Source organism: Salvelinus fontinalis, chromosome 17 (genome assembly GCF_029448725.1).
Source record: "Salvelinus fontinalis isolate EN_2023a chromosome 17, ASM2944872v1, whole genome shotgun sequence".
Taxonomy (NCBI): domain Eukaryota; kingdom Metazoa; phylum Chordata; class Actinopteri; order Salmoniformes; family Salmonidae; genus Salvelinus; species Salvelinus fontinalis.
Genome location: NC_074681.1, coordinates 39,638,023 through 39,664,185, shown reverse-complemented (window position 1 = coordinate 39,664,185; position 26,163 = coordinate 39,638,023). Strand labels below are relative to the sequence as shown.

The 26,163-nt window shown below is 43.4% G+C and overlaps 1 protein-coding gene across 1 annotated transcript; it reads left to right on the top strand.

Moving 5' to 3' along the window:
• Positions 1–24,925, top strand: LOC129814348 (gelsolin-like). Its single transcript, XM_055867428.1, has 17 exons — positions 1–249; positions 3,035–3,222; positions 4,868–5,022; positions 9,421–9,582; positions 11,582–11,731; positions 12,245–12,334; positions 12,641–12,773; positions 13,075–13,163; positions 13,452–13,667; positions 13,991–14,124; positions 16,094–16,184; positions 17,518–17,688; positions 21,303–21,477; positions 21,838–21,953; positions 22,161–22,238; positions 22,360–22,420; positions 24,143–24,925. Exons 2-17 carry the CDS (start codon positions 3,042–3,044, stop codon positions 24,301–24,303), a joined length of 2,163 nt encoding a protein of 720 aa, XP_055723403.1. The 5' UTR covers positions 1–249; positions 3,035–3,041; the 3' UTR covers positions 24,304–24,925.
• Positions 24,926–26,163: the final 1,238 nt, after the last annotated feature.

Here is a 26,163-nt window from a genome sequence, read left to right as displayed (position 1 = left end):
CTCAAGTCAAAGGGTTACAGAAGGAGAATTACATGCTTGTTTCTGACCTTACTTGCTGCATAGCCTCCTTCCGTGTGTGTGTGTGTGTGTGTGTGTGTGTGTGTGTGTGTAGGGTGCTCCCATAAACGGCTAAACCCTCCCACAAGCAATTAACAAGGCTCTTTGCCCCTGGAAGAGAAATCGCATACGCGTCCACATCTGCTCGCGCAACACACATTCTCGTATCCTCCGTTATACATCTGTCAAGCGGTGAGTTACTTTTTATATTAATTAATGCATTTTTAATTATAATTTGATTGACTTTTATTCGTTGTTGCGTGACCTGTTGTTTGAACCTGCAAAGGTCCATATGGAAACTGTATTACGCATAGATTTATATCGAGTTTTGTCAAAATTGTCGTGCGCAATATATGTTGTAGACCTGTTGAAGTTTGGCCTTCGTTCTTCAACAGTTTTGCGCAAAGTTTCACATGAATTCATATGTGTGACTGATCGTGCATTCGCTCTATTCCTCTCTTGTAGCCTAAATTTGAACCGAAATCGACAAACATGATCTCTTCAACTGCTTATTGCTTTTTGTAGTTGTCTAAAAGCCAAACTAATGCCTTTATTTTACCAGTTGTGTCAATGAAGTGTAAATAGGTCTATCACAGTGAAAGAGAGTCGTGCACGGACAACTTGTTACTAGTCTTGATAACATTTCCATACATTTCCAGTCTGTTATACAACACATTCCCTGGAAGAGAAAAATGTCATCATTGAGTTGTGTGTGGGCGTGGGTGTGTTTGTGGGTGCGTGTGTCTCAGCTTCTCGGTCTGTGTCTGTGTAAGAGAGAAAGGTATTTTAATATTTGGTCATGCGGTGACAACCAAAATGTATGTTCAGTAGAAATGATAACTATTTCACCCAACACATTTGCATTATCCCAAGGTGTTGTTGATTTGAGTGCGATTATATTTTCTCGTCTATCTCGTCAAAGCAGAACCAGACAGATAGTTCATTCATACACAGGCGAGCACAGTTAGCTGAGGTTACTGGTAGAGGAGTGCACTATTTCTACAGTGTAAAACCATGAAACATGTGACATGTTTATAACCTACATCTCAGTCTTTAGAACTTAAACAATAGGCATTTATATTTGCCAATGGTGTTCTCATCTTAAACACAGGTGTTGAGAATGCAAGATTAAACATGATAGGCAGATTTTTCGAGTCGGTTTCCAACCAGGAGAACATATATATCTCCTAAGTGTTCAGATTTTAAACACTAGTGTTTACTTTCCCATTATCCTGTTTAGAGTGCATTTAGTCAGTAGAAATGTATGTGACTTTCCATGCCTTTTATTCAGATCAGTGTTAGGAATGTCTGACACCCTACCTATATTCAGCACAACTGATTCAATAAATATTTTAAATCGTGTAGTGATGTTATTACTCGACTGTGTTGAGTTCATTTCCGTTAACTCCCTGAGTGAAAGATATGTGGGAGGGGCCTCTATCCCATTTCCTAGTATGCTTTGTTGCAGGTTGGTAAAAAAAAAAGAAGTTTGTTTTAATATCTCTGTTTCCTCATGCACATGGATTGATGAATTGATCGTATACTATACAAAGATAGATATCTTACCTTTTTCTTAACTAATCCAATTTGTAAGGGGTTGGATTTATTGCACCCATTACTGAGATGGTTGTTCCAGTTTAGATGGTTTAGTTAGCCTTGTATGTTAAGTCCTCACCATAGCAGTCATACTGAGTGATAAAATATTGAAATTATTGTCTATCTTCCCTCTGGGTGGATTCTGATAAGAATTGCAAATCACTTCACAAACCAGTGTATTTTGAATTGCCTGTGTCCCATGATCCTGGATTTTCAGACTTTTCATTTAAATTCTCAATACCTTCACAGTGTAACAGCAAAGTGTTTAATTATGTGTTCAGATCCTAAACACTTGGTTTTACAGTTATCATACAATAACATTGCTGATGTGAAATGCATCAGTAGAAGTAGTGTTTTCATAATTATCTTTGCTTCTATTTTCAGTTTAATCTGAGACATTTTCTTTTGTTCGTATTCTTATATTGTATTATATCTTATTGTTGTTGCATTGTCGAGGAGGAACCTGTAAGTAAGCATTTTGTTGGACAGTGAATACCATGTGTATCCCGTAGCATACATAAGACAAATAAAAACATGTCATTTTAAACTTAAATTAGTCTCACTCATCGTCCTTGTGTCATTTAAATGTCAAGAAAGCATACGGAAGCCAGGTTTATGTCACCATAATCTTGTCCTGTGTGCCTGTGGTACCAAATCTAATTTCTTTGTAGTAGGCCACCACTACTTTCAGAGGAAGTAGCACATTTTCACATATAGGGTTATGTTAATGCTTTCAGTATCTAGTGCTTCAAATATAATCGCTTCTCACAAAATGATCAACTAGATGGTCAAAATAACATGGGTATTTATAACCTCAGTTATGACCGTTGTTAGTTGACTACTACAACCCTAGACTAACAAACCCTATCTGAGGTCCTGTTGAGACAGGCGATAGCTTTGGTTCCCCATACAACATTTATGACAGGTCTGCCTCTCTCTCTCTCTCTCACTCTCTCTCTCTCTCTCTCTCACTCTCACTCTCACTCTCACTCTCTCACTCTCTCTCTCTCTCTCACTCTCACTCTCACTCTCACTCTCACTCTCACTCTCTCTCTCTCTCTCTCTCTCTCTCTCTCTCTCTCTCTCTCTCTCTCTCTCTCTCTCTCTCTCTCTCTCTCTCTCTCTCTCTCTCTCTCTCTCTCTCTCTCTCTCTCTCTCTCTCTCTCTCTCTCTCTCTCTCTCTCTCTCTCAGCCTGTCTTTTTAATTTAAAAGATGGCAGATGCAGTCAAATTACAACAGACAATGCAATGATGAAAACAGTGACGATAAAGGTTAGAAATGAGAAACTGTCCCCATTTTTGAGGAACATTGAGATATGAACATGTTCCCTCTTCCTCTCTCTCTTCTTTCCTTCCTTCTGTCCCTCTCTCTCTCTCTCAGAGCCATCATGGTGTCCCACAAGGAATTTGTGGCCGCTGGGAAGGAGACAGGGCTGCAGGTGTGGCGTATTGAGAACATGGACCTGAGGCCAGTCCCCAAGGCCCTACACGGCAACTTCTTCACAGGAGACGCGTACATCCTCCTCTACACCACCGCAGCACCCTCCCACTACATACACATGTGGATGGGTAAGACACACACACACACACACACACACACTACACTACACCTACTAGGCTCTTAACAGCCATTTCTTTAGATGTTGAAGAAATGTCACTGACCCCCCCCCCGCTCAAATGCTTTGATAATACTCACATTCCTCAACGTAACCACTGATCAGACATGGACTGGACTTGAGAAAGCTATGTAGTGGAGTTATTGGATTTGGGTCATCGACAGACAGACTAGTATGGACATATGGATGGGGTATAGATATTCCCACAGACAAGTACACCAAAGGAGGCTGGTTGGGGGAGCTATAGGAGGACGGACTCATTGGAATGGTTGGAATGGAATCGATGGAAGCACGTTGTTTCCGTGCGTTAGATGTGTTTGGGACCATTCAATTGATTCCATTCCAGACATTACAGTGAGCCCGTCCTCCCATAGCTCCTCCCACCAGCCTCCTCTGAAGTTCGCCCGTATGAATTTCAACAAGAGTGGAAGTCGCGTTCTTTCCCAATCATCAGTTACACTCACTTATAGAAAACGTGACTTTTTCAGAGTGTGTATGTGTGTAAACACTAACACTCTTTAGCTGTGGTCAATTTACACGTAGACGCTTTGGTAAATCTATATATAGCAGGTATTGCTTGTGCAGAAAATGTTCCGTTTTCTCACACTTGGTTTGAAGTGAGGTGATCACATGAGAAAGCATTCCCAGCAACACACATCACTATGATGCTTTGTCAATGTTGTGTTGCGATAACAGTGATGTTGAAACTCTCCTTCCTGGTACTCACACTCATGTGTGAAATGTATTTGTGTAAATCTATTTGCCCTCTTGCTTTCCTGTCTTGTCTATTAGCTTAATTCAATTGGCTAAAGATCTTTCTGGGCCTTGTAGGCTACATACAAGTACACTTATCTTCAAAGAAAGCCCACATCAAATTAGAAAACTCTCTCTCCTCTCATTTCCTTGCTTCTCTCTCTCGCTATCTGTCTCTTTTTCTCTCGCTGTCTTCCCTTCCCTCCATCTCTCCTCTCTATAAACTTCTAGTTTGTCAGTTTGACTTCACAACAAGGCAAACCAGAGTGAACCCAGTGTGCGTGCTGAGCCGTGCTCGCACACATGGCATACCAGTTCCGGGTAGTCATTACCCACCCACAATAGACAGACGGGTCTGGACATGTTTATGTGGTACCTTGCTAACAAGGCTTCATTTCTTTACTGTGGTGCTGGCATTACAGATCTAACATTCTCTATCCCCCCCGTTCGAGATCTGAGAGGGATCAATGCAAAATGGCGAACAACTCCACCCACCACGGTTTAACCCCATGTTGGAGCCCTAGGGCCCAACCACAGCAACGTTTACCCGTAATAAAGGACTGACTGGACCTTGGTGGCTCTGATCAAACCAGTTCTAATATAAGCATTTTCTTGTACTCATTATTTGTATGTAAACCTTGGCATGAAGTCTCATTCCGTCAGCTCGGAGCAATTACTAAAGAATTGTCCAGAACCAAAACAGGCCGTCACCAGACTATACGCCACAGTTCAAATGAGAACACTTTGAATAAAGGCTTGGACGCAAGTCTTTGGTCTGTGCATGATTTTTAGCAATTTCTCTGTGAACGATGTCTCACTTTCTCCCTTCTCTTTCTTCTCTCCAGGTGATGAGTGTTCTCAGGATGAGAGCGGAGCGGCGGCCATCTTTGCCACGCAGCTGGATGACTTCCTGGGCGGAGGGCCGGTCCAGTTCAGAGAGGTCCAGAACAATGAGTCCATCACCTTCATGGGCTACTTCAAGTCTGGCATCAAGTACAAGGTCAGTCGCTTTCAACTAACAATCAGACAGATATGAGTTGGGAGAGCTATTATAACTATATAAAATAACTATTTTCCAATGTATGGTCCACTAATGACATTTTGAATGAGATCAGTCATTTGAATGAGAGTAGACATTTTGAATGAGATCGGTCATTTGAATGAGATCAGTTATTTTGAATGAGATCGGTCATTTTGAATGAGATCGGTCATTTTGAATGAGATCGGTCATTTTGAATGAGATCGGTCATTTTGAATGAGATCGGTCATTTTGAATGAGATCGGTCATTTGAATGAGATCGGTCATTGGAATGAGATCAGTCATTTTGAATGAGATCAGTCATTTTGAATGAGATCAGTCATTTTGAATGAGATTGGTCATTTGAATGAGATCGGTCATTTTGAATGAGATTGGTCATTTGAATGAGATTGGTCATTTGAATGAGATTGGTCATTTGAATGAGATCGGTCATTTTGAATGAGATCGGTCATTTTGAATGAGATCGGTCATTTTGAATGAGATCGTCATTTTGAATGAGATCGGTCATTTTGAATGAGATCGGTCATTTGAATGAGATCAGTCATTTTGAATGAGATCGGTCATTTGAATGAGAGTAGACATTTTGAATGAGATCAGTCATTTTGAATGAGATCGGTCATTTGAATGAGATCAGTCATTTTGAATGAGATCGGTCATTTGAATGAGAGTAGACATTTTGAATGAGATCAGTCATTTGAATGAGAGTAGACATTTTGAATGAGAGCAGACATTTTGAATGAGAGTAGACATTTTGAATGAGAGTAGACATTTTGAATTAGAGTAGACATTTTGAATGAGATCAGTCATTTGAATGAGAGTAGACATTTTGAATGAGATCAGTCATTTGAATGAGAGTAGACATTTTGAATGAGATCAGTCATTTTGAATGAGAGCAGTCATTTGAATGAGAGCAGTCATTTGAATGAGAGCAGTCATTTGAATGAGAGCAGTCATTTGAATGAGAGCAGTGATTTTGAATGAGATCAGTCATTTTGAATGAGATCAGTCATTTTGAATGAGATCAGTCATTTGAAGGAGATCAGTCATTTGAAGGAGATCAGTCATTTGAATGAGAGCAGACATTTGAAGGAGAGCAGACATTGTGAATGAGAGCAGTCATTTTGAATGAGAGCAGACATTTTGAATGAGAGCAGACGTTTTGAATGAGAGCAGACATTTTGAATGAGAGCAGTCAGTTGATGATAAGGAAGTGGTTTTAGAAAGGTACGGGTTGGGGCAAGAGGGGTTAGTCATAGTGGCCTGTAATACAGTAACATCTCTGTTATAATACTACAACCATGGGGTTTGAGAGTTTTGCCTCTTGTTGTTCCTCTCACCATCTGTTTTATGTTTCCACAAAAGCCACAGTAAAGATCACAGTAATTGAACCATTTCTGTTTACCATTGGAAACTGGAAACTGGCTTCCTTCTATTTTAGAGTTGCACACTGTGTCCTTGAGAGAGAGAGAGGGAGGGAGGGAGAGGGAGAGAGAGAAAAATAGACAGAGAGAGAAACAAGCTAGCTAGGGCTGAATATCTGAGGCCTTTGTTACCCTGCAGTCATAAAACATTCCTTCCTGCTGCATCTCTGCCATGGAAAGTTCTCTGTTTTTCTCAGGAGAACCTCTCTTCCTCAGACTGGTTCTGTTTCTCATTTTGGGAATTTCATAAATAGCCACATAACACAACAGCAAGCTTTGAATTCCCTTAAGAGGAAAGGAAAAACCAAGATTTATCAATGGTGGAAACCTACAATTACAGTGATATCTATGGTTTGCAAACGGAAATCTGTTTTTGTATTCATATCTGGCTAAGTCTGTGTCTAAAAACGACAAATGAATGCTCTTGAAAGTGCATTGCAGCCTGCGGGGAGGAACCTTCACTCCTCTCTCCCAATGTGCTTTGAGAGGTAGGTGAGGAATGGGAAGGATCTCTGACCTTCTCATCCAATGAATTTTGAGAAGGAGATGCAACTAATCAAGAAAATGCAATTGAGATTCAACTATTAAAGCCCCCATGCAGTCTTTGTAAAACTTTTTTTTTTATCATCACTGTATGTCTAATAAATCACTGTGTGTGTTTATTTAATGAAAATAACTTTCCCTGAGGGGATAAGAGGCAATCCGGAATTTTGATAAAGACATTAATGAGCGAGCTAGGACGGACGTTAGTCAATATAACTATTTGTTCAGCACTTTTGAAATGTACAGCGATAGAATTCAGAACATGGGCCGTTCTTACAGTGTTCTCCCTGTACACCAAGTCCGAAACATAGAATAAATAAAGGGGGTATATAAGCAGACAATGAAAGCTCTGACAATATTCTATGATTACATTTCTCAAAAACATGTGCACCACCAAGTCAGAACAGTAGACTAAATTAAGAGGGGAAAATAGACCAAATTATTAGGGTGAGGCAAATGGGCTACTAACAGCTTACTACACAACATACACTTAGTATTATTTTCTTAGCTACGGTATACATATCTCCCTGGCATATTACATCATTCATGCAACAGCATACAATACATTTTTGGACTCACCTTGTTGTGCTGTGCTCACAGGAAGGTAGCGGTTGAACAGGAAGGTAGTGCGGCGGTGCTTCGTGGGCAAATTTAGTCATCAAACTTTTTCATCAAGGTCTGGCATTCTCTGGATTTATGGTGCTTTCAAGACAACTGGGACCTATGGAAAAAAAAAAAAGGTCAAATCATGATGACGTCAGTGATCTTCAGATCATAGCTCTAGAAAGAGGTCTGAGTTACCCATTTACAATTCCGAATTGGATGAAAGTTCAAAACGTATTTTCCCATTAGTAGCTTGTTTTTCCGAGTTCCCAGTTGTCTTGAACTCACAGATTCCTTCCAAACCACTCATTGTTGAATTTGCGATTTCGAACTTGTTGTGTAATGTTTATGTCCAATGGCCGATGAGCCCCGATACGTTTTATCTGTAATTTCTCATCATTATTTCTCTTCATATGACAAGGATTAAAAAGGATTTGCCAGTAGATTGTCAACTTGATTCATGATGATGACTGCTAGCTAAGATTTTGAAAGTATGATGTTGACATGATCAGTCCAATCAAAGCTACAGTAGATATAACGCGATTTGACGTCATTTTATCTGTGGCCAATGACCTTGAGCCTTCTTGGATGGGCACTTCTATTGTACAGTAACTCTATGGCAGCACCCAAGGGGCTAGAATTTTCTAAGTCCACCCTTAGAATTGGAGGTGACATAGTGTCCCCATGAGTGAGGGTTTTCTAATGATCAAGTAGCCTTTTAAAATGATAAACTTGGATTAGCTAACACAACGTGCCATTGGAACACAGGAGTGATGGTTGCTGATAATGGGCCTCTGTACGCCTACGTAGGTATTCCATAAAAAATCTGCCGTTTCCAGCTACAATAGTCATTTACAACATTAACAATGTCTACACTGTATTTCTGATCAATTTTATGTTATTTTAATGGACAAAAAATGTGATTTTCTTTCAAAAACAAGGTCATTTCTAAGTGACCCCAAACTTTTGAACTGTAGTGTATATTTTTTTGGACATTGTTTGCAAACTGATATGTGACATGTATTAATGCCAAAATAACATGCAAAACAGGCAAGCCCAATAAAAAGTGTGTGGCTCCAAACAGGCTCTGCTCCACCTGCCCTGAATGAAGGGTCTCCACTGACACCAGCTGTTTATCACTTGATTCTCAGAAAACCCTCTCCTGAATCAGCTGATGTTGCACGATCATTTCCCCACATAACTAAACAGCCAGACATCAAATGTGCATCAAACAACTGTTATGCATAACTTAAAGAACTCCTTTAATGACAGTATGGATTTTTGTTTGATTCATCTTGTTAAAGTTACAATATTCTTTCTGTTAGAGGCATTTGATTCTGCAAATCCATACATTGTTTGGGATATGTGTGCCCATGAAAACTGTTTTCACACCGTGCCAAACGAAATGTTACAGGTTACAGTGCACTTCCGAGATCTCCATACAAGAAGGAGTCCAACAGCAATATCATGGATTTTGTAATTCAATTGTTAAATGCTTAGTATATGATATAATGACAAACAGCAGTATGATAAATGTAAGGAAAGAAAGGTAGTGTTTAAACATAGGTTTTGATTCAACTCATGAATTATATTGAATGTTACCCCTTTATATCTTAATGTATTCACATGAAAAAAAAAAGCAAATTATTACAATTGACTTTGTAACAGCTCCAAACAGTTGTCCACTACAGGAAACACTCACTGGTACCCTAGTTTATAGAGAGACCCACCATCAAAAAAGCTTCTGATCTCCTCTTTACTCTTTCACCTAATTTGACCTCTCCCATCACAGCAAGGGGGTGTGGCCTCAGGCTTCCAACACGTCGTGACCAATGACATGAGCGTGAAGCGCCTGTTGCACATCAAGGGGAGGCGGGCCATCCGAGCCACAGAGGTGGCCCTGTCCTGGGCTAGCTTCAACCAGGGAGACTGCTTTATCGTGGACCTGGGAAAGGTAACTCTCGTCTACACAGTACAGCCTAGGTGATATGTAGACCTGTGTATATACACTACCGGTCAAAAGTTTTAGAACACCTACTCATTAAAAAGGTTTTTCTTTATTTTCACTATTTTCTACATTGTAGAATAATAGCAAAGACATCAAAACTATGAAATAATACATATGGAATCATGTCGTACCATAAAAGTGTTAAACAAATCTAAATATATTTTATATTTGAGATTCTTCAAATAGCCAACCTTTGCCTTGATGACAGCTTTGCACACTCTCGGCATTCTCTCAACCAGCTTCATGAGGTAGTCACCTGGAATGTATTTCAATTAACAGGTGTGCCTTCTTAAAAGTGAATTTGTGGAATTTCTTTCCTTAATGTGTTTGAGCCAATCAGTTGTGTTGTGACAAGGTAGGGGGTATAGAGAAGATAGCCCTCTTTGGTAAAAGACCAAGTCCATATTATGTCAAGAACAGCTCAAATAAGCAAAGAGAAATGACAGTCCATCATTTCTTTAAGACATGACGGTCAGTCAATACAGAAAATGTCAAGAACTTTGAAAGTTTCTTCAAGTGAAGTCGCAAAAACCATCAAGCGCTATGATGAAACTGGCTCTCATGAGGACCACCACAGGAATAGAAGACCCAGAGTTACCTCTGCTGCAAAGGATATGTTTAATAGAGTTACCAGCCTCAGAAATTGCAGCCCAAATAAATGCTTCACAGAGTTCAAGTAACAGACACATCTCAACATCAACTGTTCTGAGGAGACTGTGTGAATCAGGCCTTCGTGGTCAAATTGCTGCAAAGAAACCACTACTAAAATACACCAATAAGAAGAAGAGACTTGCTTGGGCCAAGAAATACAAGCAATGGACATTAGACCGGTGGAAATCTGTCCTTTGCTCTGGAGTCCAAATTGGAGATTTTTGGTTCCAACCGCCGTGTCTTTTTGAGATGTGGGTGTGGGTGAACGGATGATCTCCGCATGTGTATTTTCCACCGTAAAGCATGGAGGAGGAGGTGTTATGGTGTGGGGGTGCTTTGCTGGTGACACTGTCTGTGATTGATTTAGAATTCAAGGAACACTTAACCAGCATGGCTACCACAGCATTCTGCAGCGATACGCCATCCCACCTGGTTTGGACTTAGTGGGACTATCATTTGTTTTTCATCAGGACAATGACCCAACACACCTCCAGGCTGTGTAAGGGCTATTTTACCAAGAAGGAGAATGATGGATTGCTGCATCAGATGACATGGCCTCCACAATCCCCCGACCTCAACCAAATTGAGATCGTTTGGAATGAGTTGGACCACAGAGTGAAGGAAAAGCAGCCAACAAGTGCTCAGCATATTTGGGAACTCCTTCAAGACTGTTGGAAAAGCATTCCAGATGAAGCTAGTTGAGAGAATGCCAAGAGTGTGCAAAGGGGTGGCTATTTGAAGAATCTTAATTATAAAATATATTTTGATTTGTTTAACACTTTTTTAGGTTACTACATGATTCCATATGTGTTATTTCATAGTTTTGATGTCTTCACTATTGTTATAGAATGTAGAAAATAGTAAAAAATTAAGAAAAACCCTTGAATGAGTAGGTGTTCTAAAACCTTTGAATGATGATGTAGGTGTTGGTATTTGAAAGCTAGAGTCAGAGCTTTTAGCTAAGTTATATGATGTGGCTACACCATTGAAGGGACTCTGTAGTCGGTAGAATTGGTGAAATCATCACCAGTAACCTGAACTCATATTTACAGCACCTCACATCTCTGTGTAAATCATGCATTGACGTCAATGATTATTTGCATAACATTTCAAGCTAGGCATCTCTATATAGGAGTTCAAGCCTGAAGCGCTATAGCTAAGTAACATTAGAAGCAAAAATGGTGTACACCAGAAATCACATAGCTGAATTTCAATACACATGTAACTAGGTGGCACTGGAAAGCTAGCTAAACCTTTTATTTCCTCGGTCTTCTCCACTCTACCTCTTCCTCAGGATATCTACCAGTGGTGTGGCAGTGAGTGTAACCGTTTTGAACGTCTGAAGGCCTCCCAGGTGGCCATTGACATCAGGGACAACGAGAGGAACGGCAGGGCCAAACTCCACATGGTGGAGGATGGGGCTGAGCCACAGGCACTTACTGAGGTGAAGGATAGGGACACACACACACACACACACACACACACACACACACACACACACACACACACACACACACACACACACACACACACACACACAAGAAAATCAATCATACTTATACATGTACAGTATCCAAGTAACATTCAAATATTCATCATTGGACGTGGTAATTACTGTATAACATATCGTAAAATGGCACTATACATTTTTGAGGAGTTTCCTGGTTATTGAAATCACCTTCACCGTGGGAATGCAGATGGGTACAAATGCCTTTTTTGTACCCTGTGCCACTTCTGTGCCATAGCCTTTTGCTAAACTGCCCCCCCCCCCAAACAAGTATGTGGCAATGTCTCTAAGACTAACGAGAGAGAAAATGATAAATAAAAAGGGGGAGAGAGATAGAGAACGTGAATAAGAGAGAGAAAAGAGAGACTGGCCATGCATGTGTATGGGGCCTGGAACAAGGCTTCTCTGTGTTTCTGTATGAAGCTAATCTTCCATGTTGGATCCTCATAGACTCTGGGGCCCAAACCCAGTATCCCCCCTGGCACACCCGATGATGAGAAGGTGGACACCTCCAACAGGAAGAAGGGCGCCCTCTACATGGTAACTGATGTTACTGCACTTTGCTGTTTAGCATCAGCATCATGATTTGTCATTGTTCTTATCTCATTGTTCTCTTCTCTTGATAATGGTGTTATCCATTTCAGTTCTCACATATTGTTGATCTCTCAAGCTTATTGACGTACATTGTAGATCTCTGATGTTGTATCTATTTGTTGATTCCATATTGATCCCTTATTTATATATGGGAATCCGTAGAGAAGAACACATTGCTTTTCAAGGGAGTACTGTCAACACATGTACAGGATGAATATGTGTCTGTTGATATCTAATCCCTGTGTTTTGTAGATCTCCGATGCCTCTGGCTCTATGAAGTCGTCGGTGGTGGCCTCGTCCAGCCCCTTCAAACAGGCCACGCTGACCGCTGAGGAGTGCTACATCCTGGACAACGGAGTGGACAAGAACGTCTTCGTATGGAAAGGCAGGCTACTCTTCTCCTCTTCGCTCTGCTTTTGAAACATTTGCCAGGATATTGATCATTATGTGACGCACTTTGACGAAGCAAGTCGATTATCGGAAAATATGTAACTTCTGGGAAACAGCTCCGTCTGGCCAAAAATAGTGTCGGGGCATAAATGGCTACCTCAACGTGTAATGTTTTACAGCAATCTTTTCAGAGTTCTCTCTTTACGTATTTGTTTTAGCAATCGTCAGTTTTTTTTTTTAGAGTCTTGTTGAGTTGGGTTGATAATTTAGCATCCCTATCTGTTTCCCCTTCACAGGACCCAAGGCCAACACATCGGAACGTAAAGCAGCCATGTCAGCAGCCCAGAAGTTCATCAAAGAGAAGGGCTACTCCGATAAGACACAGGTACACTGATGGAATAACGGGAAGTTTAATTTTGAAAAAAACATTTTGACCATTCCTAGGTCTTGCTCAGGCACTACTAGGAAATGGTCCAAATTTTGTTAGCCATGTCCACTTTCCCCCCCAAAAAGTGACTTGAACTTTTGAACGATAATGAATATTAAAAAAAGATTGATAGTTTAACAACCATAATTCCAAGTTTAATTTATCACTCAGCTATTGGAACGAACGTGAGATGAATTTGTGGTTTATGGCAAACAAAAAACGTGTATTTCTTCTTCGGCCCTGCAGATCCAGGTACTTCCATCAGGAGGCGAGACCACTCTTTTCAAGCAGTTCTTCAGTGACTGGAAGGACAAGGACCAGACCACAGGTCCCAGTAAGGCCTACAGCATCGGCCGCATTGCCAAGGTGAAGCAAGTGCCGTTCGACGCCTCCTCCCTCCACTCCAATAAAAACATGGCCGCCCAGCATGGCATGGTGGATGATGGTAAAGGCAAAGTCCAGGTAAAACACATAATACTGGACTACAATGGAAATAACTAAGTCAAGGGTCTCAAACTAATTTTTCCCAGGGTCTGTCTGTTTATATTTACATAGACAACCACGGGCCGTATTAAATCGTCTTTTGGGTCGAACGTTTCAGACCCCTGAACTAAGTCTTTGGACTTTACTGTGTTTCTATCTTAAATTTAGGAAAGTTCAGGCAAATACAAGGTTTTGAAGCAGCAGTCAGGGTGCTGGGCACTTTCAGAACAAATCAGGGCAGCAACATAAACGTTGAAAATGATATTGTGAGTGAGCACCCCTAACTATTGCTTTGTTTTCAGATCTGGCGTGTTGAGGGCGGTGATAAAGTGGCTGTGGATCCCTCCTCCTACGGCCAGTTCTATGGAGGAGACTGTTACCTCATCCTCTACAGCTACAAACTGGGAGGCAGGGAGCAGCACATCATCTACACCTGGTCAGTACAAATGACATCATCCACAACTATGCTGTAAACATGACATCATGTATTTACACCTAGTGAGTGCAAAAGACTAATCATCTACTGTGCACCTGGACAGTGCAAATGACATACAGTCGTATGAAAAAGTTTGGGCACCCCTGACAATTTCCATGATTTCCATTTATAAATAATTGGGTGTTTGGATCAGCAATTTCATTTTGATCTATCAAATAACTGATGGACACAGTAATATTTCAGTAGTGAAATGAGGTTTATTGGATTAACAGAAAATATGCAACATGCATCAAAACAAAATTAGACAGGTGCAGAAATTTGGGCACCCCAATAGAAAAATCACATCAATATTTAGTAGAGCCTCCTTTTGCTAAAATAACAGCCTCTAGATGCTTCCCGTAGCCTCTAATGAGTGTCTGGATTCTGGATGAAGGTATTTTGGACCATTCCTCCTTACAAAACATCTCCAGTTCAGTTAGGTTTGATGGTTGCCGAGCATGGACAGCCCGCTTCAAATCATCCCACAGATTCTCAATGATATTCAGGTCTGGGGCCTGGGATGGCCATTCCAGAACATTGTACTTGTTCCTCTGCATAAATGCCCGGGTAGATTTTGAGCAGTGTTTTGGGTCGTTGTCTTGCCGGCGTAACTTCAACTTTGTGACTGATTCTTCAACATTATTCCCAAGAATCTGCTGATATTGAGTGGAATCCATGCGACCCTCAACTTTAACAAGATTCCCAGTACCGGCACTGGCCACACAGCCCCACAGCATGATGGAACCCCCACCAAATTTTACTGTGGGTAGCAAGGGTTTTTCTTGGAACGCTGTGTTCTTTTGCCGCCATGCATAACGTCCCTTGTTATGACCAAATAACTCAATCTTTGTTTCATCAGTCCACAGCACCTTATTCCAAAATGAAGCTGGCTTGTCCAAATGTGCGTTTGCATACCTCAAGCGACTCTGTTTGTGGCATGTGTGTAGAAAAGGCTTCTTCCGCATCACTCTCCCATACAGCTTTTCCTTTGTTCAAAGTGCCCTGAATTGTTGAACGATGCACAGTGACACCATCTGCAGCAAGATGATGTTGTAGGTCTTTGGAGGTGGTCTGTTTTTGACCGTTCTCACCATCCTTCGCCTTTGCCTCTCCGATATTTTACTTGGCCTGCCACTTCTGGCCTGAACAAGAACTGTGCCTGTGGTCTTCCATTTCCTCACTATGTTCCTCACAGTGGACACTGACAGCTTAAATCTCTGCGATAGCTTTTTGTAGCCTTCCTCTAAACCATAATGTTGAACAATCTTTGTTTTCAGGTCATTTGAGAGTTGTTTTGAGACCCCCATGTTGCCACTCTTCAGAGGAGAGTCAAAGAGAACAACAATTTGAAATTGGCCACCTTAAATACCGTTTCTCAGGATTGGATGCACTTGTCTATGAAGTTCAAGGCTTAATGAGCTCACCAAACCAATTGTGTGTTCCATTTATTCAGTGCTAAGTAGTTACAGGTATTCAAATCAACAGAATGACAAGAGTGCCCACATTTTTGCATTGCCTATTTTTCACATCTGATTTAATTTCATACAACTTAATATTGCTACACTAAAAATCTTTGTCTGGACAATACCCCAGTACTCAGCTTTTATTAGAAAATGAATGGCATGCCACTGTGATCATTTTCTGTGATGACAGAGTAAATTATTATGCAGCCCCAGAGGGGTGCCCAAACTTTTTCATACGACTGTAAACACCAGGTTTGTGTACAACAAATCAGTTACACAAAGGGGGCATTTTACCTAACCCTAACCTGTTCTGGAATATTCTGAAACACTTCCACGTGTCCTCCTGAACCTAGTTCATAAAGAAAGATGTATCTGAAATGAGCATGGCAAACTGACTCAATACTTTTATCCCATATTTGATACCGGTGTGGTTAACATGTTTGTTGGTTTGTGTGTGTGTGTATCAGGCAGGGGCTGAAGTGCACCCAGGATGAGCTGGCTGCCTCTGCCTTCATGACAGTGAAGCTGGATGACTCTATGGGAGGAGCCCCTGTTCAGGTGGGTCTCTTTACTCTCCAGCTCATCTTCCTGTCCCCAACGCAATCGGTGTCAATAGCACAGCACAGTCAATAGCTATGACGGTGTGGCATTTTTATTTGTAAGGGCACTGGACAAAGCACTTTCAGTGAATAGGTCAAAGGTTGTCAAGCCGTTGCATTTATTGTGGTTCATAACGCCGAATAAAAAAAACGAATTAACCAGATAGGCCAGTTGAGAACAAGTTCTCATTTACAACTGTGACCTGGCCAAGATAAAGCAAAGCAGTGCGACAAAAACAACAACACAGAGTTACACATAAACAAACGTACAGTCAATAACAATAGAAAAATCTATATACACTGTGTGCAAAGGAAGTAAGGAAATAAATATGCCATAGTAGCGAAGTAATTACCATTTAGCAAATTAACACTGGAGTAATAGATGTGCAGGTGATGATGTGCAAGTAGAAATACTGGTGTGCAAAAGAGCAAAAAAAGTTAATAAAAACTATATAGGGATGAGGTAGGTAGATGGGTAGATAGATGGGCTATTTACAGATGGGCTGTGTACAGCTGCAGCGATTGGTGAGCTGCTCAGATAGCTGATGCTTAAAGTTGGTGAGGGAGATATGTCTCCAGCTTCAGCGATTTTTGCAATTCGTTCCAGTCATTGACAGCAGAGAACTGTAAGGAAAGGTGGCCAAAGGAGGTGTTGGCTTTGGGGATGAACAGTGAGATATACCTACTGGGGCGCGTGCTATGGGTGGGTGTTGTTATGGTGACCAGTAAGCTGAGATAAGGCAGAGCTTTACCTAGCAAAGACTTATAGATGGCCTGGAGCCAGTGGGTCTGGCGTCGAATATGTAGCGAGGGCCAGCCGACGAGAGCATACAGGTCACAGTGGTGGGTGGTATATGGGGCTTTGGTGACAAAACGGATGGCACTGTGATAGACTGCATCCAGTTTGCCTGTGCATGTATGATCTTTTGCCAAGGGCAGCTGCTGCGTTGGTATCCAGTCTCTAGCAAAGAGGTCATATTATTGAGTCTCCTATGCATTTTGTCCTGTCTGTATAGACAGAATAATTGTGTGGAAAGGTTTTGATACTGACCAGCAGAGGGCAATCACTCTTTGTTTTGCTTCCAGTTGGGTGTTTCAAGCAGTTTTGTGTTTAACATTTTAATGGGTACCACCATATTGGCACATAATGTTACATCGTGACGGTTCGGTATATTAAGGACAGCAACCTTTGTCTTAATTTTCATGAAATCAACAGAATGACCAATCACTTTAGAATGTTTTTTCCTAATCTACATCATTAAGTGTCCATGTTTGTCTATTTCCCCCTACAGGTGCGTGTGACCCAGGGCCAGGAACCCCCCCACCTGATGAGCCTGTTCCAGGGCAAGCCCATGATGGTCCACATTGGAGGAACGTCCCGTAAAGGAGGACAGACAGGCACTGGCAGCACACGACTCTTCCACATTCGGCAGTCCTCCACCCGCGCTACACGAGCCGTAGAGGTGAGTTCTCAGTGTGTCTATGTGTGAGGGAGAGGAAAAGATAAGTCAGGTCGGGTTCAACAGGGGTAAATTACTTATTTATTATTTTTATTTCACCTTTATTTAACCAGGTAGGCCAGTTGAGAACAAGTTCTCATTTACAACTGCGACCTGGCCAAGATAAAGCAAAGCAGTGCGACAAAAACAACAACACAGAGTTTCACATAAACAAACGTACAGTCAATAACATAATCTAAAAATCTATATACAGTGTGTGCAAATGTAGAAGAGTAGAGAGGTAAGGCAATAAATAGGCCATAGAGGTGAAATAACGCTGGAGTGATAGATGTGCAGATGATGATGTGCAAGTAGATGATGATGGTGCAAAAGAGCAAGAGGATAAATAACAATACGGGGATGAGGTAGTTGGGTGTGCTATTTACAGATTGGCTGTGTATAGGTACAGTGATCGGTAAGCTGCTCTGACAGCTGATGCTTAAAGTTAGAGAGGGAGATATAAGACTCCAGCTTCAGGGATTTTTGCAATTCGTTCCAGTCATTGGCAGCAGAGAACTGGAAGGAAAGGCGGCCAAAGGAGGTGTTGGCTTTGGGGATGACCAGTGAAAAAAAATCTGCTGGAGTGCATGCTATGGGTGGGTGTTGCTATGGTGACCAGTAAGCTGAGATAAGGCGGGGCTTTACCGAGCAAAGACTTATAGATGACCTGGAGCTAGTGGGTTTGGCGACGAATATGTAGTGAGGGCCAGCCAACGAGAGCATACAGGTCGCAGTGGTGGGAAGTATATGGGGCTTTGGTTATACAATGGATGGCACTGTGATAGACTACATCCAGTTTGCTGAGTAGACTGTTGGAGGCTATTTTGTAAATGACATCGCCGAAGTCAAGGATCGGTAGGATAGTCAGTTTTACGAGGGTATGTTTGGCAGCATGAGTGAAGAAGGCTTTGTTGCGAAATAGGAAGGCGATTCTAGATTTCATTTTGGATTGAAGATGCTTAATGTGAGTCTGGAAGGAGAGTTTACAGTCTAACCAGACACCTAGGTATTTGTAGTTGTCCACATATTCTAAGTCAGAACCGTCCAGAGTAGTGATGCTAGTCAGTCGGGCGGGTGCAGGCAACAATCGGTTGAAGAGCATGCATTTAGTTTTACTAGCATTTAAAAGCAGTTGGAGGCCACGGAAGGAGAGTTGTATGGCATTGAAGCTCGTTTGGAGGTTTGTTAACACAGTGTCCAAAGACGGGCCAGATGTATACAGAATGGTATTGTCTGCGTAGAGTGATCAGAGAATTACAAGCAGCATCATTGATATATACAGAGAATAGTTGGCCCGAGAATTGAACCCTGTGGCACCCTCATAGAGACTGCCAGAGGTTCGAACAACAGGCCCTCCGATTTGACACACTGAACTCTGAGAAGTAGTAGTTGGTGAACCAGGTGATGCAATCATTTGAGAAACCAAGGCTATTAAGCTGCTGCAGGGGGTGCTGAGCTGTTGGCCGGGGTAGGGTTAGCCAGGTGGAAAGCATGGCCAGCCGTAGAAAAATGCTTATTGAAATTATCGATTATGATACCATTACCTATTAAGATGGGAGATGCGGGAAGAGGGTCTTGGCGGTGTGGGATGGGAAACATGGTTTCCGGGTGGGGAGGAAGGATGCGGGCGGGTGGATGGGGACTGAGGGGGCTGTTGATACTGTTCTTTATCTTTGTATGCATTTCATAATAATGTACCCACGGGTACAAGAAAATATGTGAAAATATGAAATGCAAATATGATAACTGAATATATCTGAATTAATATGTTAATTTTAATGTTATACCTGTACCCGTAACTAGGGCTGTTGGGTTAATCATTTTACCGCCACACTGGCAGTCATGTGTCATGACCGCAGTAAAATTCCACGGGACCGCTGAGTAACGGTAATCTCCTTTTAGGCACTCTGGACATGCTTGGTAGTACCCATCTCGCTAATGGCCATCAGGTCGCCAATAGCCTGGTACTCAGGGCTCTATTGTCCCTCCATCAGGTCCTAATGGCCTATACTTCAAAATTAAACAAATTTGAGTAATCGCCTTTGATTGTGGACTGTATTATTAGGCATACTGGATGGACTAGTTACGTTATTATACGCTCCAAAATTCCTATTTAAGAGTCTGGGAGAGAACGTACTGAATAGGCCTAGGCGATGCTGTTGGTTCATTGATTGTGCAGGGAGGCTTTATAGAGTTAGCCTACAAGTATAGTGAATTTGTATTTGATTTGGAATAGCCTATTAATAGGGATTTAGAAAAATATTTTTTATGAATTAATAGGCTGACACATTACCTTTAGCTACAGAATATCTCATCACCATGCGTTTCCATCTCATGCCCTCTCGCCTTCATTCCCTTCTCGAGTGCGCAGAAAGAGGGGCTGTCAACAGTTTAATGAAATATGTTTAGTTGTGAAAACATGTTGCTATAGATGTTTCAGAACAGATTTCACTTGGTTTCCCAAATTAAGCACTGGGTACCTGCAGGAACAGGGTTGGAGAGCCCATGGCATGGCGTTTGGTCGGAATATAACCTGTAGCCCAGAGTGGTTGATGCGTGGAGTGAAATAACCGGAGTAGCCTACCTGGCATGATTGAAAAACGCACAGGCGGCAAAGTATTGTTAAAGACATGATTACATTGAGAATAGTCTGATGGGTGAAAATATGATCACTTGATGAGAGAACAACATGTGCAGCCTGAGGCAAGGAACAGAGCACAAGCTTTTTTTGTGACTTTCTCAAATCATCAATAGCCTATAGTCGCGGCATGCAGCCCATATATGTTTTGATTTCTACAACGTTCTAAGGTTTGTATCATTCACAACTAAAGTTGCTAAATAACTCTAAATCTAGCGTATAGGATCTGATTCAAATTAGCACTTTTATGCTCAACATAGCCACTTCATCTGCACACTCGTTCTGGAATGGGAAAAATATCCTTTCTATTTTATTCAGCTAAGTTCAATTATATTCTTCTCATTATAAAATCATATAATATAAAATAATGACATGGGACTTATAAGCACAATTTATCTGCTAAATAAACAAGCCTACAGCCTTTGGCATGGCGCATAGCCCGACAAAGAGTAGGTCAACTCATATTCTGTTCTTCTGAAATACATTTTCTTCATATCATAATGTTTCTTTAGACCTGCCTAAAATAAAGAATGGATTTATTGTTATGGTGTATATTAAATTGCTTTATTAGACTTTTTTCAATGTAGATGTTCCAAAGGCGCGTATCAGTGGCTTGTATACGGCTTGTATGCATGGAGGCCTGGTGATACTAAACGTGTTTATATGAATTAACTGTCAATTACCGTGAGACAGGCAGTATTTTGCTGACAAAATTGAATGACCGCCACAGCTCTACGCTGTAACCCCCTTCTGAAAAAATGACAAACAAAATAAAAAGTTGAGATAATGACCATCGGTGTGGGAGGAGGATTGACAGGCCCCTAGAAGAACATCTAAAACTATAATATAGTAGAAGTATAGAAACAGTGTAGTATAAGAAGTAGGATTCTACTTTTACCAGACCACTTCTGAACACCTCTTGTCTTTTTCTCCCTGTCAGGTAGAGCCCTCCGCTTCCTTCCTGAATGCCAATGACGTGTTTGTGCTCAAATCTCCCGATGCCATGTTTGTGTGGAGGGGTGTGGGCGCCAGCGAGGAGGAAATGGCCGCCGCCAAGCATGTGGTGGGCATCCTGGGTGGCAGTGCCAGTGATGTGACTGAGGGCAAGGAGCCAGGTAAGGATTTCATGTAGTATTCCATCTTTATTGTATTAGTGGGGTGCATCTCGATAGTCCAACGTGTCTTCCTCTTCTTGTCTTATCTCCTTCATCTACACTAGGCTGAAATCACAGGATAGGTAAAGGCTATTTGGTGGTGGCATCCTCTCATGCATTTGCTTGACCATCTACCTTTTTTCAGATCAGTGTTGATGAAGGAAAGGTTACAAGGAGAGGAAACAACTTTAGACAATTGAAATGTGCCCCTAAAATAACACAGGAAAGAGATAACATCACACATGCTAATATCACAACAAAACACGATAGTGTTCCCGAAGAACCAATGAAATTAATCTATGCTGGTCTTACCTGTCCTAGCTGGGTTCTGGTCTGCCCTGGGAGGGAAGAAGGAGTACCAGACCTCCAAGGGTCTGCAGAACATGGTCAAACCTCCACGCCTGTTTGGCTGCTCCAACAAGACCGGATGCCTCAGCGTAAGTGATGGGAGTGTTGTTGAGTGTGTCTATCGTCGCGTGTCTCTTGGATAGATAGCTGACTACTCAATTCAACCCCCAATTAGAAATTCAGTGTCACTCCGAAGGAGAGAACATTGCATAGGTAACACAATGTGGAATACTACAATGCAAAAGTCCAATGTGCCCATGTTCCACAGTGCTGTATTTTAATCCTCCAATCACCAGGTGGAAGAGGTTCCTGGAGACTTCCAACAGTCTGACCTGGCCACTGATGATGTCATGTTGCTGGACACCTGGGACCAGGTGAGTGAAGCTCCTCCATCATAATCACAATTCACAAGCTTGTTCATCTTCTGCTCTCAAAAAACAATGCAGAGTGAATCTGAAAGTCTATAAGCTAACAGCATGTGTGGCCTCCCCACAGATCTTCCTCTGGATCGGCAACGATGCGAATGCAGAAGAGAGGACTGGAGCACCCAAAATAGGTACGAGAACACGCAGAGAAACACACTTTTACAGTGGCCCCTACTCAGGATCCAGACGGGGGTCACAACTGATTAAGTCACAAAAGGAACTCATAATGCTTTGATCCAGAAAACATTTTTATGAAGGCCACAGAAAGTAAAGCTTTAACCATAGGCTGAAACCAATTTCAAGTTCAACTGTATGCAATGGTGAGCGTCGGAGGGAGAAAACAACCTTTTACTAATATAAAGGTCGTCCTTTGATTATATAGCTAGATACAATGAGCGTCATAAGATAACTCATGTTCTTCTTAATAACATAACAGTACTGTATTTCTGGTCTCTCTCTAGAGACTTGGACTGTCACAATACAGGAATAATGTTTATGCTCTTTCCATCCCCCCCTCCCTCCCTTTCTCCTCCCCCTCCCCCCCCCCTCCCTCCCTCCCTCCCTCCCTCTCTCCCCCCTCCCTCCCTCTCCCCCCCCTCCCTCCCTCTCCCCCCCCTCCCTCCCTCTCCCCCCCCCCCCCCCCCCCCTCCCTCCCTCTCCCCCCCCTCCCTCCCTCCCCCCCCCCTCCCTCCCTCCCCCCCCCCTCCCTCCCTCTCTCCCCCTCCCTCCCTCTCTCCCCCCTCCCTCCCTCTCTCCCCCCCCTCCCTCCCTCTCTCCCCCCCTCCCTCCCTCTCCCCCCCCCCCCCTCCCTCTCTCCCCCCCCCCTCCCTCCCTCTCTCCCCCCCTCCCTCCCTCTCTCCCCCCCTCCCTCCCTCTCTCTCCCCCCCCTCCCTCTCTCCCCCCCCTCCCTCCCTCTCTCTCCCCCCCCTCCCTCTCTCTCCCCCCCTCCCTCTCTCTCCCCCCCTCCCTCTCTCTCCCCCCCCTCCCTCTCTCTCCCCCCTCCCTCTCTCTCTCTCCCCCCCCTCCCTCTCTCTCTCTCCCCCCCCTCCCTCTCTCTCTCTCCCCCCCTCCCTCCCTCTCTCTCCCCCCCTCCCTCTCTCTCCCCCCCCTCCCTCTCTCTCCCCCCCTCCCTCTCCCCCCCCCTCCCTCCCTCTCTCCCCCCCCTCCCTCCCTCTCTCCCCCCCTCCCTCTCTCCCCCCCTCCCTCCCTCCCTCCCTCCCTCCCTCCTTCTCTCCCCCCCTCCCTCCCTCTCTCCCCCCCTCCCTCCCGCTCTCCCCCCCTCCCTCCCGCTCTCCCCCCCTCCCTCCCTCTCTCCCCCCCTCCCTCCCTCTCTCCCCCCCGCCCTCCCTCTCTCCCCCGCCTCCCTCCCTCTCTCCCCCGCCTCCCTCCCTCTCTCCCCCGCCTCCCTCCCTCTCTCCCCTCCCTCCCTCTCTCCCCTCCCTCCCTCTCTCCCCCTCTCTCCCCCTCTCTCCCCTCCCTCCCTCTCCCCTCCCTCCCTCTCCCCTCCCTCCCTCTCCCCTCCCTCTCTCTCCCCCCTCCCTCCCTCTCTCTCCCCCTCTCTCTCCCCCCCTCCCTCCCTCTCTCTCCCCCTCTCTCTCCCCCCCTCCCTCCCTCTCTCTCCCCCTCTCTCTCCCTCTCTCTCCCCCTCTCTCTCCCCCCCTCCCTCCCTCTCTCTCTCTCTCCCCCCCTCCCTCCCTCCCTCTCTCCTCCCCCCTCCCTCCCTCTCTCCTCCCCTTCCCTCTCTCTCTCCTCCCCTTCCCTCTCTCTCTCCTCCCCTTCCCTCTCTCCTCCCCCTCCCTCTCTCCTCCCCCTCCCTCTCTCCCCCTCTTCCCCTCCCTCCCCTCCCTCTCTAGCTAAGGACTATGTGGACTCAGACCCCTCTGGACGCAGAGGGCTGCCCATCTCCACCATCAAACAGGGAGCAGAACCCCCAACCTTCACTGGCTGGTTCCAGGCTTGGGACCCCAAAATGTGGGAAACAGACCCTCTGGAAAGAATCCGTGCCAGCTTCTAAATGCAAAACTCCACTCACCCCCTTACCTATCTGCCACTTACCCATACCCATTCCTTTGCCATGCACTGCTGTTTGGGAGTTTCTGCCTCTATTCTATACCAGTGCATTGCACCGCTCTGTTACTCTAGCTTGAAATAATGACATAATGTTGTCGTTTTTAAAGATGTATGAAATGTCTGCCTAGCATGTTTTTTTATTTCCTGTTAGAGCATATCTTTGGGAGCCTTCTCACTCCAGTAGTTCTACTGTATTGAATCCAAAAGGTATTTGTTGCCCTTCGTCTTGATATGTGATGCATGCTGCATTTTAACAAGATAAACTACATGGCCAAAAGGATGTGGACATGCTCATCGAACATCTCATTCCAAACTCATGGACATTAATATGGAGTTGGTCAATGTTTGTCTATGGAGATTGCATGGCGGTGTACTCGATTTTATACATCCGTCAGCAATAGGTGTGGCTGAAATAGCCGGATCCACTCATTTGAAGGGGTGTCCACATACTTTTGTATATGTAGTGTATCTAACTGAAGAAATACGTGATATCTTTTTGACATTATTTTTGATGATTCTGAAATGCTATTACAGATGGCTTTTAAATAAATTCCTAGTATTTTAAAGGATTGTCTTTCTTCTGTGGACTGTGGTAGAAATAAGAACATGTTGGTAGCCTACATTTTCTATGTTGACAGGAATGACAGCAGAACAGTTTCACACTTTTAATATCAGTACAACCTCTTTCTCCCATGTAACATTTCTCTGTCTTCTGAAGTTGGTCAAATGGTGGAAAAAAACGTACCTAACTTATGAGAACAGAAAACCATAGTAGCCGTCTAGGATACTGTAAAAAAGGAAGACGCCAAGATAATGTTACTCTTTTACGCACCATTTGGCTAAGGAGAGTTGCCTGAATTCCTTCTTCCCGCTTTTAGAGCTACAGTGGCAGAGCGCTTGGCATGATTGACAGGGTGACCTTGATCGAACTGCTCATCAGCCAGTCTCGCGGGAGCCTGGGCGGACAGCTCTTTCCCGCCACTCTTCGGGAAAGTGAAAATGGTTTGCTGCTTGCCATGGCTCGAAGAAATGACATGAAAGCTTCTTATACATTAGCTTTCACAGCTGTACAGGCCTACAGGGACTTTATGAGAAACTGAGAAAGGTTCATAGAGAAACAAAGTGCTGAAAGCTTTCTGTTTTTCTGCAAGAGAGGAATAAGCCTATAGGGTAGGCCTACATATGAGTGAGTGACCCACATGGCAGGCCTGTGTAGGTAAGGCATTCTGGTCAAATATGCGGAGTGCCTTTTAATAGGTTGAAAGCTTTTGGTTAGGCCTCAGTTTACTAAGTATTTGATATTGTAGCTAGGCTTTTAATCTTCAGTAGGCTACATCAAGTTCATTAATTGGAACTCGGGTAGTCTGGCTCCCGAGTGGCGCAGCAGTCTAAGGCACTCCACTACATACCCTGGTTTGATCCTGGGCTGTATCACAATTGGCCCAGCATCATCCGGGTTAGGGGAGGGTTTGGCTGTGGTAGGATGTCATTGTAAAATAAGAATTTGTTCTTAACTGACTTGCCTAGTTAAATAAAAATACATTTTAAAAATACTGTCTTCTACTACAGGTGTAGGCTTCTGTAGCTAGGCCTTGGATTCCTTCAAGTTTAGACCTCCCAAAATCCACATGCTAAAGTGAGGGGGGAAAGCATAGATTATCCTTGCACCCATGTCACTGTGAACATGGCGGTCACTATATTTAATCATTTGACCTGTTTCTTAGACTAGGCTTCCTTCTCTTGTCACCAAGTAAAGTGACATTTGGAAGTGACATTTGTCCTGTAACGCTTGCGCGCGTGACAA

Coding starts and splice junctions, on each gene's coding strand:
- LOC129814348 (XM_055867428.1), top strand. CDS start 3,042: ATGGTGTCCCACAAGGAATTTGTGGCCGCTGGGAAGGAGACAGGGCTG. Junction 11,732..12,244: donor AGCCACAGGCACTTACTGAG/GTGAAGGATAGG, acceptor GGATCCTCATAG/ACTCTGGGGCCCAAACCCAG. Junction 12,335..12,640: donor AGAAGGGCGCCCTCTACATG/GTAACTGATGTT, acceptor TGTGTTTTGTAG/ATCTCCGATGCCTCTGGCTC.